The following is a 16,781-nucleotide window of genomic DNA, read 5'->3' as shown; positions in this document are numbered from 1 at the left end:
GATGAGATAGGATAACCTAAGGGACCAATAACTTGGATGAGATAGGATGATCTAAGGGATCAATAACTTGGATGAGATAGGATGATCTAAGGGATCAATAACTTGGATGAGATAGGATGATCTAAGGGATCAATAACTTGGATAAGATAGGATGATCTAATGGATCAATAACTTGGATGAGATAGGATGATCTAAGGGATCAATAACTCCATGATCATACACAATAGAGCTTGACAAAAAATGACAGAATAGTAACTTAGATGCTGCTTGTAACTTATGTCATTTTTGGCAAACAATTTATTTTACTTCACCAAAATATATGATGTCACTGGCAACTATGAAAACAAATCAAAAATATACAAAACAATCACTTAAATATTAAAGAAATGAAAATGGTTGACAATAAAACAATACCAATTACAATGTAAAGACATTATGCTACTAGAAAATAATCATCTTACTCCTAATATAATATTAACAAATAAGTACTTTTCACCGGAAGAATATGCTTAACAATCTGGATATCAACAAACATCATATCCTTTGGATACATTTAACATTTTATGAATCATTTTTTGTTGACAAAAAGGTTTCAGAACAGAAGAATCTAAATTCTAAATTGTTAAAGACAGAAGTGATCAAAATCTTCTTGTTTACATCAATACATTTTTTTTACTTCAAGTTTTCTTGCCCATTAATCTACAACATTCCAAATCAACGTGTATGAGAGAGGTATAAAGCAATATTCTTAGCAAATGTAGTTTCTCAGCACGACATGGGTATTGCGATTTTCTTGATAACGTGACGTACGATGCAAAGTCGTTTATCAAGTAATATCAAGTAAATGTATTCAAATTTATGGATGCTTAATTCCCAGGTGTGTAGTGATGAATTATTTCATTCACCTGCTATTATTTTTGGTAGTATAATTATCAGAATGCAAATTGCATATGTTGTTGCTCTTCTGGGGTGACATTTTGCATAAATGAAATAGATTTGTCAACTGCTATATTTGAGTACCGGTATGAATGAGTCACAATTGTTCCTTTTATGTATATTTTAAAAATGTAATTTACACTTTCTAAGCTTTTATTTTCCCTTATTGAAAAGTAAAGGTTTTGTTATTGAATTAAAAAGTCTTTCCAACTAGAGCATGGTGCATGATACATGTACAAGTTCCCATGGTACTTCACATGCTAAAAATTCATTACATCACAACAAGAATATCTTCATTTATCATTTCTTGTACACTTTCGAAATGAATGTTGCAATAGCCAGGGATAAATCTCATCTTTTAGCATACCTACGCTTATTGTTTGGGTAATGTTTCCTTTTAAGATGCAGTCTTACATTGATGCTGTAGCCATGCAACCATTCAGAGTGCTATTTTATGTCCTGTTTATCACACCTTGAATTGATTTAGTTAAAGAACGATTAAGGAAAAGCAAAAAACTACCCGGTACATAAACATGAGCCATGTGAAAACAAAAATATTCCTGGGTCAGCATTTTCACTTTGTACTTTGGGCTCAGTTCGTATGAACTGTGTGTAAAGAAAGAAATATTTGGACTAACAAGTGAACCAAAGGTATTTCGTTCATATTTTAATGCTTCAAATGCATTATGAAGAAGAAAAACAATTATAGCACATACTAAAATGTGTTCTATTAAAAATGAAAATATTCAGAATAATAAAAGTCTAACAAATACCAAATCTTCTGGCTTAAAATACATGCAAATGCATTGCTGTAATCTGAATTATACCAAGCTGAGAAGTCAAGTACATATTGGCATTCCTAAAAACAACAATCAAGTCAAAAGATTTGTATATTTCTACCGTACACCAAAGCAACCTTCCATTTCCATTAAGAATCTATTGATACAATACAACAATCTTTCAAATTTGCAAGAATTTAATAATGAGTTCATTTAGTAGCTAGAAATGCTGAATTGTGACAAGAAGTTTATTACTTCATTGACTACAAGAATTACTGGAAAAATAATGTCACTTACACACTTTACATGCACATTATTGTCCCTTCATTTATCAACATAGTGGACCGGTGCACAGGAAGAACAGCACTGATGCTCATGTGGCTTGGCTAGGTAAACAAAATTACTATTATATTATTAATATCCATAAATAAATATAAACAGAAAGTAAGAAAACGGTCAAAGTATTTAGAGTAACAATGAGATGGGAAAATGAGTACCGTTTACCGTTGTTGAGAGTTGATTTTTGTTAAAGTACTTTCATAAAGAAAGTGAACATGACAATCATCTTGTACAAACACACACTCTACAATAACATCTATGATAACATCTATGATAACATCTATGATAACATCTACATACTATTCTGTGGGTAGCTTGTAGAAATGATATGACTATACTTGGTAGAATTGATATACCGGTAGCTCTACTCGGTAGATATTAAAGCTGTTCACATTGATTTACTTCAACAAATCTGATTGACATTAAATATCTTCAAATACATACATTTCTTGATATAAAAATACATTGCAACTTACTATTCTGGGCCCTGTATTACAAAGAGTTGATATCAATCGCAACTTATTTGTGATTGATATCAATCACAACTATGTACATAAGAGACTGCAGACTTGTGATTGATTTAGGGACTTGATATTGATTCAGATCAATATCAACTCTTTGTAAGACAGGGCCCAGATCTAAATCTAAATGTCTTACAAAAAATGAATAAAGATATAAAATAAGTCAGAAAAAGGATTCACTAGATCGATGAAGACAGATGCATAGATCCTAGTAGTTTTACATGAATGCATTTGAAGGTTTTTACTTGTATGATCTACAGGTGCATGTAGCTTAACAAGTAAGACATTCATAAGATATTGAGGGCACAATCATAATTTTTGATTAAATTTTTTTTAATAGGTCATGTGAATTCTGATTAAAATATTGGCTTAGATATGGTCACATGTTATGCGCTCTTCTTTACTATCAAGTTTCTTGAGCATGTGCTAACGTCAACATGCTTGCTAATAAACTGTATCAAATTGAGCAGCACATACAAAAAGTAAAATACTTTGCAAAATGTAACTTTGATTGTTCATGTGATGTCACAGCCGCATAGCTCCCAATATTGAATTTACTGTGATCATATCTCACAGTTGTACAATCAGTGAGAGAAAAATGCTTTTAATAGATATTGAATTTACTGTGATCATATCTCACAGTTGTACAATCAGTGAGAGAAAAATGCTTTTAATAGATATTTCATCAACCTTTCACCTTTCACAGCTTTAACCCATATTTTACTTTGGCTTAGTCTTTCATGAAATGCAGTGCCAAATTGTATGGGTATAGGTCACTTCACAAGTGAGATGAGAGGGGAGTCCTCAGGATCCTCCAATAGCCTAATATAGTATGACATTAGACCACTTGAGCCAATTATTAACACATGCTGGGATGTTGACACATTCAGCCAGGTTTCTTAAATTGTCCAGCTCAAACAGAAAGAAGACATTTTATGAGATCTGTTTTGAGCTTATGACCTTAATCTTTTGAAATCTTCATGTACGATCTATTTTAGCACTTCTGATTTGATCATGGTAACAAACAAAAATGGGAGAAAAACAATTAAAGAGAAAATAACCGGTGGACAACCCAGAATGCCACCACCTACAGGTAAACATTCCTTCAAAACATAGTATTGTGCAGTATCACTCATAGAGGAACATTGTAGCTTTCATTTTATTCTATTATATGATACATGGTAATATACATACACTTACAGATGGATTGAACAATGGGTCAAACAATAATACAAAAAACAAGTTAGTATGGAAGCCTGACTGGCCTCCTTTGCTACCCCTCAACAGTAACACTAACCCTAGCTATCTACATGTAGCTAGTAAAAATGAACCAAAAAAACAAATAGGAAAAAATCAAACAACCAAACCTAAAATATATTTGGATGTATACATGTATTGATATTTTATTAGAAGACATCAAAGAAGGGAAATTCCGCATTGTGAGGCTGCAGTAAATCAGTAAGATAGCAAACAGCACCTGCCCAACCCTCAAACAGACTGAAGGGGGCATCAGGGCAACGAGCCCCCTTAACAAACTCATCAGTCTGCATGAACTCTGAGAACTGCAGCGCTCTGTGAATAAACTTACAGTCTCCAGTCAGACGGTATGTAAGGAGGAAGACATAACCATTTCCAGCGATTCCATGACAGATTCCAGGACCTTTTCTCAGAAGACCCTTCTGCCAAGTCAGATCAGCACATTTTCTACTTGCAATCAGATGCATAGGATCCTTCCACAGTAGAAACGCCTTGGCAAACAGATAGATCACTCCTGAAACAAACAACAATATCACTTCATTTTAATACATCTTTAACAATCATTGACAACTCATTTTCTTTAAAATCCTTCAGAAAGATATGATTTTTTTCTTTAAAGGCCCACTGCACTACTGGTAGCTACTTGTGCCCTCTACGTAACAAACAATGCCTAATCGGTGACCATTAGTCCCCCATGATCCTCTTTTTCTTATGTTAACTGAGAGCTGAGTTGATGAGATAACCACCTGTCCAGTGACCTTGCAGAGCGGTCTAATCCCCCTATAAACTACCGCATATAAGCTTTAAACATGCATTCAACATGTAACAGTTTGCATTTTCTAAAAATGCTCCAGACTGTCACTTTATAATTATTTTGATGATTTGAAGCTCTGAAGAATAATTGGGCACCGCACAAGGCCAGTCAAATTCCGAGATTATGTAGGAAAGGGTTTGGGAACCAGAGCCCATATTCATGCAAATAATATATAGTATTTTGTAATTGGCCCAAGTAAGTTGAGTGATGTGTGCAGCAATTTGATCCTGCTAAGAAATGTACCACAGTGAATATAGTACAGCGGCATAGCGATACATACTTTGGCAGAATCATGCACTTTTGACTAAAAGCACTAAATTTGCTGCAGTTATTAAATGACACACACTATAATATTAGATATGGAAGCACTTTAACAAATGATTTATTAAGTAATTTTTAAAGGAGTTTGCAATTGTAATTTGCTCCCCTGAGCCACCTCTACAAGTACATGTATCTTTGAATCTTGTATTGTTAGTATTCTAGGGTGATCACACTGCCTGTGCACACAGTCTGCCCCATGCACATACACACACACAACAGCAGTCAGTTGGTAGAAATACAATGTAGCAATTTTCGTAAATTTATTTTAAACAAACTGAACAATATTTTTAAATTTGTATTTCACATATCTTTCAAGCATACGTTTAACTACAATTCTGTGTAGTTTCATTGTTATAAGCATGTGGGAAATATGTTAAATTATTAATTAGAATATTGCCTTTTCAGCCATGTGTGACATGGCCCGCTGATCGCCCATTGACTGTTATTCTGCTTGGTGAAAATGCACTTCAATGTATAAAACTACCCTACAAAAATGCAATATCCTCATGAGTTTCACTCATTGAATACACTCAAGGTAGCCACAACTGTACTGGGGTCACCAAACTTTTTTTTTCGTCATAAATCCTCAAATCTGACATTTTTTTAAAGAAACTATACTGTGATGTAGCTGAAAGTCTGCAGATTCTTATCTTTTGTTTGGTTTTTCTGAATAATTTGTGAAACATTTTTGCCAATTTGACCATTTCTGGCAGGTTTTTCAGTAATTTTGCGATATAAAAAAAATGGTATAAAAACACAACGCATTGACCGATTTTTATTCTGTTTTTTATTTTTTGAAGCTTTCATAAAGCTTGATCATTTGCAATCATCAAATAACATGTGTTTGTTGTACTTATTTTTGGTGTGCTATACCTATTCGTAATAGTTTTTATATAGCGCTCATTACAATCACCAAGCACTTCCAAACTTGGAGATTATTACCCCAGCTTTAGCTGTGCTGCCATTTCGGTGCTCTAGCATTTCAAAGAATTAATTCCTGCCAGGTATCCATTTACATTACCTGGGTTGAGTGTGGCAAATGTAGATCAATGCTGTGATTATACAATAAGAGCAAGCCTAGTTTGGCTGGATTGTTTACAGGGTAATAATGTGCAATACCAGGGCAGGGGGCAGTGGAGCAACTTCCAAAGTGGGAGGGCACCAACAAAAAAAAAGACACTTTCTGGGAAAAAAGGACACCTTCATAGAGAAATCTCGAAGCAAAATTATACAATTTTTTAGACATTGGTATATACATGTATACCCCTGCATTGTGATTACATCGGGGATGCTTATAGTCACTTTAAATTAGGGGCTCGTTTAATGACAATAAGAAAAGGGGACACTTATCAAAGGACACTTATTAGAAAAGAAAAAGGGGAAGTACGGAGGGTAATTATCAGAGGTGAAATTGGGGAACTTCTTACACCTAAAAAGAGGCACTCATCAGGGATGAAATCAGGCTCACTTATGAGAATGGGAAATGGGTATTTGTCGAAAGGTTAAAAAGGGGTACTTACTAAAAGGGGAAGGGGAACTTCTTACAAAGTAAAAAGGCACTTCAAACTAAAGGGGTACCTCTCAGATTTGAAAAGGGCAATGATAAGAGGTGAAGGGGCAGTTGTCACAGTAAAATGGGCACTTCATACAAATTTACAGGGGCACCTTTCCTATGTAAAAAGGGGCACTTTTGGGGTACTTGAAAAAGTGGGCACTCCCCCCCCCCCCCCCCCTATCTGTTGGCTTATTCAATATTGAGTTTCTTTAAGATAAATTATAGTTCTGGTTCATGATTGATATTTGGAAAAAAGGATCAAATTTCCAAATAATCAAGGACGATTACCCCCCCCCCCCCCCCCCCCCCCGCTCCATAACGGGGAAGCCCACTCTGATAATAAGTTGGTTTTAATAAAAGCATTTTTTTTTTTGAGGGGGGGAGGGGTAGGGGTGATTGTCCAAGGAGGTAGTTCTCAGGGGAGGTAATCATCCACGAGGGGTAATTTTCGGGGGTTATAGTCCTTAGGATGTAGTTTTCCGGGGGGGGGGGGGGGGGGGGGGAGGGTGGGGATGACTGTCTAGGGGGTAATTGTCCTAGATCGTCTCGAAGTACGGTGTTTTTTCACCTACCTCTACGGCTGTTTAACAGGAATATTAGAGTCCACAGTTGTTTTTTTTAACACAAGATTTACTTGCTGAGTTGTACAAGTCTAATGTAACAATTTCATTGGAAAATATGTTTGTGCAAACGCTTATATACCTGATAGTGATTAATGTGGTTACTTTATGATAATGAACAATGTATAAAACACATTAGAGACGGGTGTAACTTTTAAGAGAGACAAAATAAAAACTGCTTTACCAGGTGCTCCATGACACCAATGAACGAGCTGATGTTCAAGTGGACGTTGCTGTACACACTCAGCTACAGTTGGTGGTATGTTGTAATCGGATGATCTACAGGAGATGAGATAATCAACAGATCTCCTTACATCTGCTTCAATGGATGGGTCTGACTTCACAAAGGTAGGGTAGTTGAGTAGCATCTGAACAATCCCAGAAAGACCATGAGCCGCACCTGAAACAAATAAATACAAAATAAAGATCTAATCATGAATCCAAAACAGATCTAAAGACTACAGGTACAAGTATGAATATAGTCCTGAAAATAGTTAAAGGTATAGACCAGATTTGAAAATGCCCCCCGCTCAAAAAATGAAATGAATGCTCTTATTACTGATCATGTTTTAGAAAATGTTTTTGACCAATACCTGATGATACAAATTTTGCTGGGAAACCGCCTACTAATTGATATATTTGGTATAATATCATATCGATCCGTCCTGGATAGATATCGTGAATGCACATCAACATTGTGCATGTGGGCATGTATATTTCTGCTTTTTTGCAAATTTAGGTTGAAGTACCGTAATTAACGTTGTCTAAACCGCCCTCGTGTATAAACCGCACCCCTCTTTTTCGCCCTTTAAAAAAAATACAAAAATACAAAAGTTTTTTTTTTTTTTTTTTTTTGCTGACTTTTTTTGCCGGGTCCATGTTAAAAAACCCACGCCCGAAGGCCTTTCATTTAACTGCGAGATGCAGCTGAATGTGTAAGATCATTAAAAAACAGAGGACCTAGGATAGGACCTTGTGGAACACCATGAAATAGAAGAAAAATTGGAGGAATTATTATTATAAACTACATATTGAGATCTATCAGAAAGATTAATTTCAAACCAAGATGACAGACCAATTTGAGTGTTCTTTTAGTTTCCAAATGGTGAGTCAACACACCGATTACTGAGCTGGGAGACATTGCCAGGCATAGCGCCATAAATCGAAACTTAAAAAAAAAAAAAAAAAAATTGGGTGTACTGTGTATAAACCGCACCCCCCGACTTTGAATTTTTTTCGGCGGCAAAAAAGGTGCGGTTTATTCACCGTTAATTACGGTACTGCCATCTAAACCTCTGAAGGCAATATTTAAACAATATTGATTGGATATTCGCACCCAAAGCCCTTGAACCGCAATCTTACCACTACCGGTCTATATATCTGTAAGTGGTTTTTATATAGGTTTCGTTGTATAGTGGTTCATAGTTATCTATCCAGCCTCAACACTACCACTTGTGGAGGCATCATGGTATGGTGGTTCATTCACTTTACTCTCAACCCAAGGGCTGAGGGTTCAAATCCCAGCCTCCTTTGGCAAGATATTAATTCATACTTGCCAATCTCCACTCAGGGGTAAATTGGTAATGGACATGCCAGAGCATCACATGTTTGGCCGCCAGCTATGACTGGGATAATAATGTTGAAGCGGGAGGAGTGTTACGGCGTGGCGGACATGTGCACTATATGAGATGCCACCATTATAATTTCAAGAACCTACCTAAATACTCAGTGTTGTAGTATGCATACATGAGCGGTGATTGGGATTTATGTCTTTGTGAGTAGCTCCTCCCAGAATCCACTATGGCTCGACAGATCGTAAAGGTCACCTCATCACTCAAAACCTAAGAAGGAATACAAGAAAATAAGATTGAGCAACTGGAAGCATTCTATATCAGGTTAACACACAATACAGGCTACAGTCACATGCTTGGGTCGGAGTTACGCCCTCAATTTATTTGTTATTTATCATCATTTCTGCATAACAAGTTAATAACATCGACATTACAATTCATTTACAAGTCAGATCAAATGGTGCATAAACACATTATGACATACAACATACACATTTTTTTCACTCGTAAAACAGAGGAGCGAATGGCGATTGTAACATATTCTACTTGCCAGTTCAATCATTGTCTTTGAGGTAAAATGTACTGACCTGTTGACCTAGTTTCTTGGTAAGCATTTCTGCTCCACATAAGTAACCAGCTCTTCCTACAAGCACTTCATCAGATCCACAGCCAAGATAATCACTAGGTTGACAGCACATCCCTGCTAGACCAGCATATCTAAGAAATGATATCATTAATCCAATCATTATACAAGAACACCTGTACTGTCTGTTAGATCATCAAACTATATTCTAATGTCATATTGTTTACATACAGTACATGTACCATGTGTATCATCCTTAAAGGGCCACTCTAACCCAACTAAAATAGCCTTTTAAAACATGTATACACCTCTACTTATTAATATTCCAGCCTCTGATTTTCGAGAAAATCTCTAAATTGACCAAAAAATTATAATACCATCATCAATTTTTTACAGATCTCGCGCTTGCTCGGCTACGCCCCTTGAAAAAAGGTAATACGGTCACGTGGCTCGATGACGCATTTGACGTCATTGCGGGCATGTCCGATTTGATAATTTTATAATTAGGAATGAAGAAATTGCCAGAAACGTCCTGGGATTATCAAGTACATTTTATTTTTCGGAAGTTTTTTTTCTTCCAATTAATATCATTGTTTGCCCTTTTAAATACATTACGCCGGTAATGCCTAAATCACCCTCCTTTTCACCGGAGAGGCTCCTGCCAGTGACGTCATATCCTATTGCGCAATACAGCTCCGAAACTGTGCTTTTTTTCTGAGCGTTCTGAGTCATCATTTTTAAAGCTAGATTCCAGAATTATTGATGATTTCTAAGAAAAATCATTGTCATGTTCAGAATCTCCGTCAAAAATTATTCTAAATTTCTTTTTTCATTTTTTAGCCGATTTGGTTAGAGTGGCCCTTTAAGCATTGACGAAAAATGCAGTTAGTAGAAATGAGAATGATTTTTCTGAAGAGAAACTACATGTATGCATAACTGGTCAATCTGCAGTGGATAATCTTGGTGAATCCTGCCCACTCAAGGTAGACCTGAATGTGACAAAATTGCCAAAAATCATTTTCATTTTCAACTTTGAAGCCCCAAATTTGTAGCAGAGTGATAGTTGATGAGTGATTTCGATGTTCATTTTGGACTACAATGAATTCGCGACAAAGAAAGTTCCAGATGAGTTTGGTCGCATGAATACAATTTTGTTAATTACTGTACATGACTACACATGTGTATGTTCAGGAAGCGGTAATGAATTGAGACTCGGTCTCGAAAGAATTTCCCGAGGAAAAGATATTCAAGATTAACTTGGCTTAACCAAAAGAAATGTAACCCACTCCAGCCATCAAATCCATCTACAACTGTCCTTATCAATGCACAGTTCCCCTCTAGTATTCCAAATATTGCGAAAATGTTACGAAACGCCGTCTGCTTCCCGAAGTTCTCTATTCACTCGGTCGAGAACAACTTAATCTCCCATCTCTTGAAGAAATAAGAAAACGGGCACGATTGTCCATGTTCTACAAGATAGCAAATAACAAAAATTGCGATACCAATACCAGATTACATCAAACCGAGGGAGCAAACTACAAGGAGGAGTCAACAACAACGATATATGAGACTAGGCTCTTCGATGGACATTTACAAATTTAGTTATTTCCCCAGGACACTTAAGAACTGGGACGAGCTACCTCAGATCATCGTCGAACTGCTCTCTTTGGAGCAGTTCAAAGTGGCTCTTAAAACTATTTACCAGTAGTTCTCTAGTCTTTTCAGGAACTGTACCGCATACCGTATTTGCCGGCGATAAGGCCGCAGCGCCGTATAGGCCGCACCCCCTGATTTTGACATTTAAATAAAAATAAAAAATTTAAAAAAAAGACTTTTTGTCGAAGTCGGGATTTGATCTCTTGCGTATAAATGTTGATTTGACTAAAATCACCGCCTTAGACCGCTCGGCCATCCCGCACTGCTGCTAGCTTATGTAGTTTTTTGTGATGTATACCTTGCGCCTCTCTTGTGTATTGAAATGGATCCAAAATAGCGACTTCGCGTGCTGGATGCTTCGCGGCAGCTCCGTTAAACAGGCCCTTCTTTTACTTTTGCAATGCATTGGCACGAACTTAGATCAAGATCTATCGGCAGATGTTGTTTTTGGAAGTTTTCGTTTTCAACAATGCAAGATAAAATTGTCAGTAAGATGTGTGGAAATGTATAGTTATTGTACCGTTCGTAGATCTAGTCCCATATGTGCAAATTCGTGCTGGTTTTGACTTACTTTTTAAAATTTTTTTTACTCTTTCGTCGCATAGGCCGCACCCCGACTTTTTGATATTTTCTCTTCCAAAAATACTGCGGCCTTTACGCCGGCAAATAAGGTAGAGCTGTATATAACAACTCTATGCTTTACCCTCATCTAGATGCTGAACAGGCATTGATGAGTATTACCATAGATTGAAGCAGAAGTAGAATATGAAAGAGCAGGTTTTTCTCCATATTCCCCAAAATTCTAAAAATATCTCGATCAAAACAGCGATTTTAAACATTGTTTCCATGGTAACATGGTACCATGAAGTGAGCCCCCAAAGGATAAGTTCAGCTGTAAGGAATATACCCATGCACTTATTTTTTCTCTTGTCCCAAGGGATCACGAGCAGTTACAGTTTGAAAATACCCTTACTCCACGCTTTGCATATCGTGCTGTGCAGCTTTTGAGCAAAAATTATAACTCGGCGTGTAGCCCTACCACTTTTTCGTCCATTCTGACCAAAATCCTATGAATATTGACTAGATGTGGGGAGGCCCTCACTTTTGATAGAACATCGGTGAGTCTTGATATTCGAAATGTGTTGATCTAGTCTAGTTCTGAGTAAATCATTTGTTTTTTTTTAGCAGTTTAAAAATCTATTCTTAGCAAAGGAATTTTAGCCCAATTTTTAACTAATTTTAATCATAGATCTAATCGGATCCGGGCTAACTCAGCCCAGGGGACAACTCGGCCCAGCTGCAAAAATGGTCATTTTTTGTCATTTTACCCTAACTCTAACCCTAACCCTAATCCTATTCCTAATCCTTATCCTAACCCTAAACCTAACCCTAAACCTAAACAGGCAAAAAATGACCGTTTTTGCAGCTGGACCGAGTTGTCCCCTGGTCCGAGTTAGCCAGACTCCATCTAATCATATATTGCATTTTCCCCCAGCCCCCCCCCCCCACTCAGTGTTATTTAGGGTACGCATCATATGCTTGTTCCCTCTTTTTGAAAGCACCCCCTATCTGAGGACTGCCAACATTTCTGAACGCCCCTTTCGCGGGCTTTTCCTGTTGGAGACCCTCCTAAATCATGAAAAATGCTTAATGTACCCCCCTAAATTCAGAATAATTTCTCAGGAGTCCAAAGAGATGAGAGAAAAAAAGAAAAAACACCCCCTTTTTAAAGAAATCTCCCGGGTGAAAAGTTAATACACCCCTTTTTTTACAATTCTCGGGCTGGACTTTGTCGCACGAAAAGTACCCCTTTACCCGACATTTTGGTAACACGCATGGGTCCGTCCATTCTCGGAGTTGGGGGGCCGGGCATTTTCCACCTGAATTTGGATCACATTCGACATCGGGAAACCTTCGTTTAGGGCTTTGATGTCGACGTCGTCGCTCAGTACCGTCTCTACGCTGTAGTCCTGCACCTCAAACTGGGTTTATGGTATCGCGCATACGAGAAGTCTGCATAATTTTGGACTGATAGCTTCAGTTTGAGGTGCAGGACTACAGCGTAGAGACGGTACTGAGCAATGACGTTGACATCGAAGCCCTAAACGAAGGTTTCCAGATGTCCGATTTGATCCAAATTCAGGTGGAAAATGCAATATATGATTATTATTAAAATTAGTAAAAAATTGGGCTCAAATTCATCTGCTAAGAAAGGATATTAAACTGCTAAAAAAATGGATACAGAACCACACTAGCGCTAATGGTTTTCCAAATATCCAACCATAAATAAAGGTGACAAACGATACAAAAGGGAAAATTGAAAAATTGTCCAATAAATGTGTCCAATAAATGTGTATTCACCAATTGTTGGTCCAAAATGACTCACACTGCTAGAGTGTTTAATATTGCTACAGCTGGCTGCGCTATGCCGTTTCTTCAACTTACTTTCCTATGTATTCTTGAACCTTTTCTTCCTTTCCCAATGCTCTGTACAGCAACGAAGCTACTGCATAAACTCCAGCTGATCCGAGGAGAAAGGCTGATCGCATTTCTGGCGTCTGTTTTTTCTCTTCATAGTCCAAGGCTTGAATGATATACTGCTCAGCGAGTTCTAAATATTCACTCTCTTTTTCAGGAATCTGTTTTGATTGAGCCACATACAGAAGAGCGTACGCTATACCCGCAATACCGACGTACACGCCGCCTTCGCAGGCCTGTGGGCTCGGCACCACGTTCTGGCGAAGAGCTTCAATTACCGCTACGATTCGAGCACGGATCTGGTCGACTGGAATTTGGACCTCCTGGTCGTATCCACAGTCGGGCATCTTGTTCTCAAAATGCCTCATTCTGGCCATGCCACTGGCCGCCATGTTGCAGTTTACTGTGTACTTCAGGCTGCAAGTATAATTGCCATTTAAAAGGCGCAAATTCGTGGCTCACTTTGTTCGCGTTTGTTTACATTGCACCACGCTCTGAATAGATATGGCACGCCTTTTGTTACAGTATCATTTTAGACTTACGACAGGTTTTTTTACAATACTTTTTGCTGTGCGCTTTAAATCGATGCCACGCAAATGCGTACTGTGACCAGCAGCGGTGACATTTGATTTGTTAAAAAACGAACAATTTAAGACAAGCAAGAAATAAGGGTCACCCAGTGAGCCGTAGACAACGAACTCAAACCAACTTGGATTTCGATGGCCGTAGATTGAGAAGAAGAGGGTGGGGGAGGGGGGCTGCAGCAGTCAGAACTCGGAACTTGTTCAATGGCAATTCATTTCACGCTGCGGCGGGCGACAGTCATTTTAATTCTAAAGATCCAACAATCGGTTAATTTTACGCAAGTCTGCAACAAACATACACTTATATATTATACATGACTTACATGATTATAATACAAGAAATAGCCGATTCAACTTTAACTTACCAGAAAGAGTAGGTAGTATTGGAAATTCGTTTTATTACAATGCCATAAAACATTGTAATTCCCTTTCCAATGGTGTAAAGGAAATAGAAAACTATGCTTAGGAAATTAAAGGAATACCTAATACTTGACAGTCAGATAAGAGAAGTAAATGACATGTTATATGACTGAAATTTGTATTCTTCTGCCGGTTCATACTTTTTCATTTTGTATATACTTATGTTTTCGTACGTTATAGAAATTCTACACTTTCATCATTATTTTCCACTCCGCCTCTTTTTCTTCTTCTCCTTCTTCCTTTTCTTCTTGTAGGCCTACTTATTATCATTTCTATCATCAGTTTAATGTTGTTATTATTATTATCTTTAATAAGTAATTCTTTTTTTTTCTTATCTGTCTGTAAATAATTGTTACTATTTTAACTTATTAATTTTATACATCTGTAAGGGACCCCACTGGAAATAAGCTCTCGAGCTTTCGTGGGTTATCCTGTTCAAGCTGACTTACTTTTGATCTGTTATTATTGTATATTGTTGTATGTTGGAAGCTTGTCGAATACAAATCAATGAATCAATACCAGGGAGTCTCATCTAGTCTATATGCGTATGGGGTTTGAGCGCGACCCCGCCCCCACACAACAAATGACATGTAATAAATTAATTTTCCCCTTTAGTTTTTTTCAACAAAACTGAAGTTGTCTTTATTAAGTATTGCTGTTGACTGCAAATAATATAAATATATATATAAACAAATCACGAAAAATAAATTTAGGCTTCATAGTTACATAAGTCAGAACGATATGACAAAACAATGGCAATGCTTTCCATCTATTATCAAATAAAACAATATTATAATTTTTTTATCATAGACGTAATGTTTCATATTGAACTTTCAAGTCAGGGGCGGCGGAGTGACTTCTTAAGTGGGGTGCAACAAAAAGGGTACTTTCTGGAAAAAAGAAAGGGCACATACAAAGGGAAATCTCAAGGCGATTTTTTTTTTTTTTTAATTAGACATTCGTATATACCCCTACATTGTGATTACATTATCAGGGAGGATTTCAATATTTGTTTCTCTTTATACAGTTGGGTGTGATGGTCTAAGCGTATAGTGAGCAATCCTTCGCGGAAATTGCCACTAATCGCTTTAAATAAGGGACAAAGAGGAAAGGGGACACTTATCAAAAGGGATTAGACACATTTTCATTATTATTAGCCTATTATCATTATTATTATTTAGAAAAGAAAAGGAGCACGTGTCAAAGTACAAAGGCTAATTATCAGAAATGAAAATTGAGCACTTCTAATTACACCTGAACAGAGGCACTCACTAGTCACGAGTGATACAAAAAAGGCACTTATGATAATGGGAAATGGGCACCTTTCAGATTTGCATAGGGCAATTATCAGAGATGAAAATATTAGAGATAAATAGGGACATTTCTCGGGCACTTATGAGAATGGAAAAGGGTCAGTTTTAATCAGTAATAGGGACACTTGTCAAAGGAATAGGGGCACTTTTCCTATGTAAAAAGGGGCACTTCTTGCAAAGTTAAAAGGGCTATTTTGTGGTACTGGACAAACTGGGGGCATTGTGCCCCTCACCTTGCCCCCAACCCCCGCGAGCACAGCTTCTGCTTCAAATGTCACCGAGTCACTAATGTCGACTTATTTCGAGTATGGCCTCGTCCGACAAGGATCAGTGAGTTACATCGTGGCATAACGCCCCCGGTACCACCCACACAAGGGTGTAGCCAGGATTTTTTAAGGGAAGGTGTTTTTTAGCCCAATTTGTGAGAAAATATTTAGCGGCGAATCAGCCAGCCGATGAATGAGCGGGAAGGGGGGGGGGGGTGTGTTAGAACATCTAAAACACCACCTGTTTGCCACACCTAAAACACCTCCTTCGATACGCCAATGCGCCCACAAACATGATGAAGCTGTCAATGGAGAGGGCGTCCCATTCTTCAGTGATCTTGGAATGACGGAGATGAACGAAACATTCACAAGGATGAAATGTGCAATGCTATGTAGAATCTGAGATTTTTTCTATGTTCATTGATTGATGTAACTCATGAAGTGTCTTGTATCAAAGATCTTGTTTTATATTGCTTATTTTGATAATTTCTTGTTACGGGAATTTCTTTGTTATGTGAAATTATGAGGAAGGAAATAAAATATCATTTAAAATAAAAATACTGTGTATGATCGAATCTCTTTGTCAGTCAGTAACCTGAGACAAATGTTTTTTTCACACCTTCTCTCCCCCGAAACAAAAGTCCATAATCCCAAGGTTCAGTATTTCTGAAAAAGAAAGAGGGCTCATAATTTATTCCTGAAATGAAATAGGGTTCATCATTCCGAAATGACACGGAACCCTATAACGTGTATTCGAACCTTCGGAAT

General features: G+C 37.4%; 1 protein-coding gene across 1 annotated transcript; it reads right to left on the bottom strand.

The window, feature by feature from the left end:
• Nucleotides 1–263: 263 nt before the first annotated feature.
• Nucleotides 264–13,952, bottom strand: LOC588571 (lanC-like protein 3). The gene is made up of 5 exons (XM_788248.5): nt 13,398–13,952; nt 9,301–9,430; nt 8,860–8,983; nt 7,327–7,542; nt 264–4,346 (listed from the first exon to the last, which is right to left on the bottom strand). The coding sequence occupies exons 1-5, from the start codon at nt 13,820–13,822 to the stop codon at nt 3,982–3,984; spliced, it is 1,260 nt and encodes a 419-aa protein (XP_793341.4). The 5' UTR covers nt 13,823–13,952; the 3' UTR covers nt 264–3,981.
• Between the last annotated feature and the right edge of the window lie 2,829 nt (nt 13,953–16,781).

Source organism: Strongylocentrotus purpuratus, unplaced genomic scaffold, assembly GCF_000002235.5.
Source record: "Strongylocentrotus purpuratus isolate Spur 01 unplaced genomic scaffold, Spur_5.0 spur5_scaffold_21, whole genome shotgun sequence".
NCBI lineage: Eukaryota > Metazoa > Echinodermata > Echinoidea > Camarodonta > Strongylocentrotidae > Strongylocentrotus > Strongylocentrotus purpuratus.
Note: the sequence above shows the minus strand (reverse complement) of the source record. Positions and strands in the feature narration are given on the sequence as shown.

What these genes read in the sequence shown, in the direction of transcription:
- LOC588571 (XM_788248.5), bottom strand. Translation starts at nt 13,822, where the DNA reads ATGGCGGCCAGTGGCATGGCCAGAATGAGGCATTTTGAGAACAAGATG. An exon ending in CCAAGAAACTAGGTCAACAG is followed by an intron (nt 8,984 to 9,300) that starts GTCAGTACATTT and finishes ATTCCTTCTTAG; the next exon opens with GTTTTGAGTGATGAGGTGAC. An exon ending in TTGGTGTCATGGAGCACCTG is followed by an intron (nt 4,347 to 7,326) that starts GTAAAGCAGTTT and finishes TGTTTGTTTCAG; the next exon opens with GAGTGATCTATCTGTTTGCC.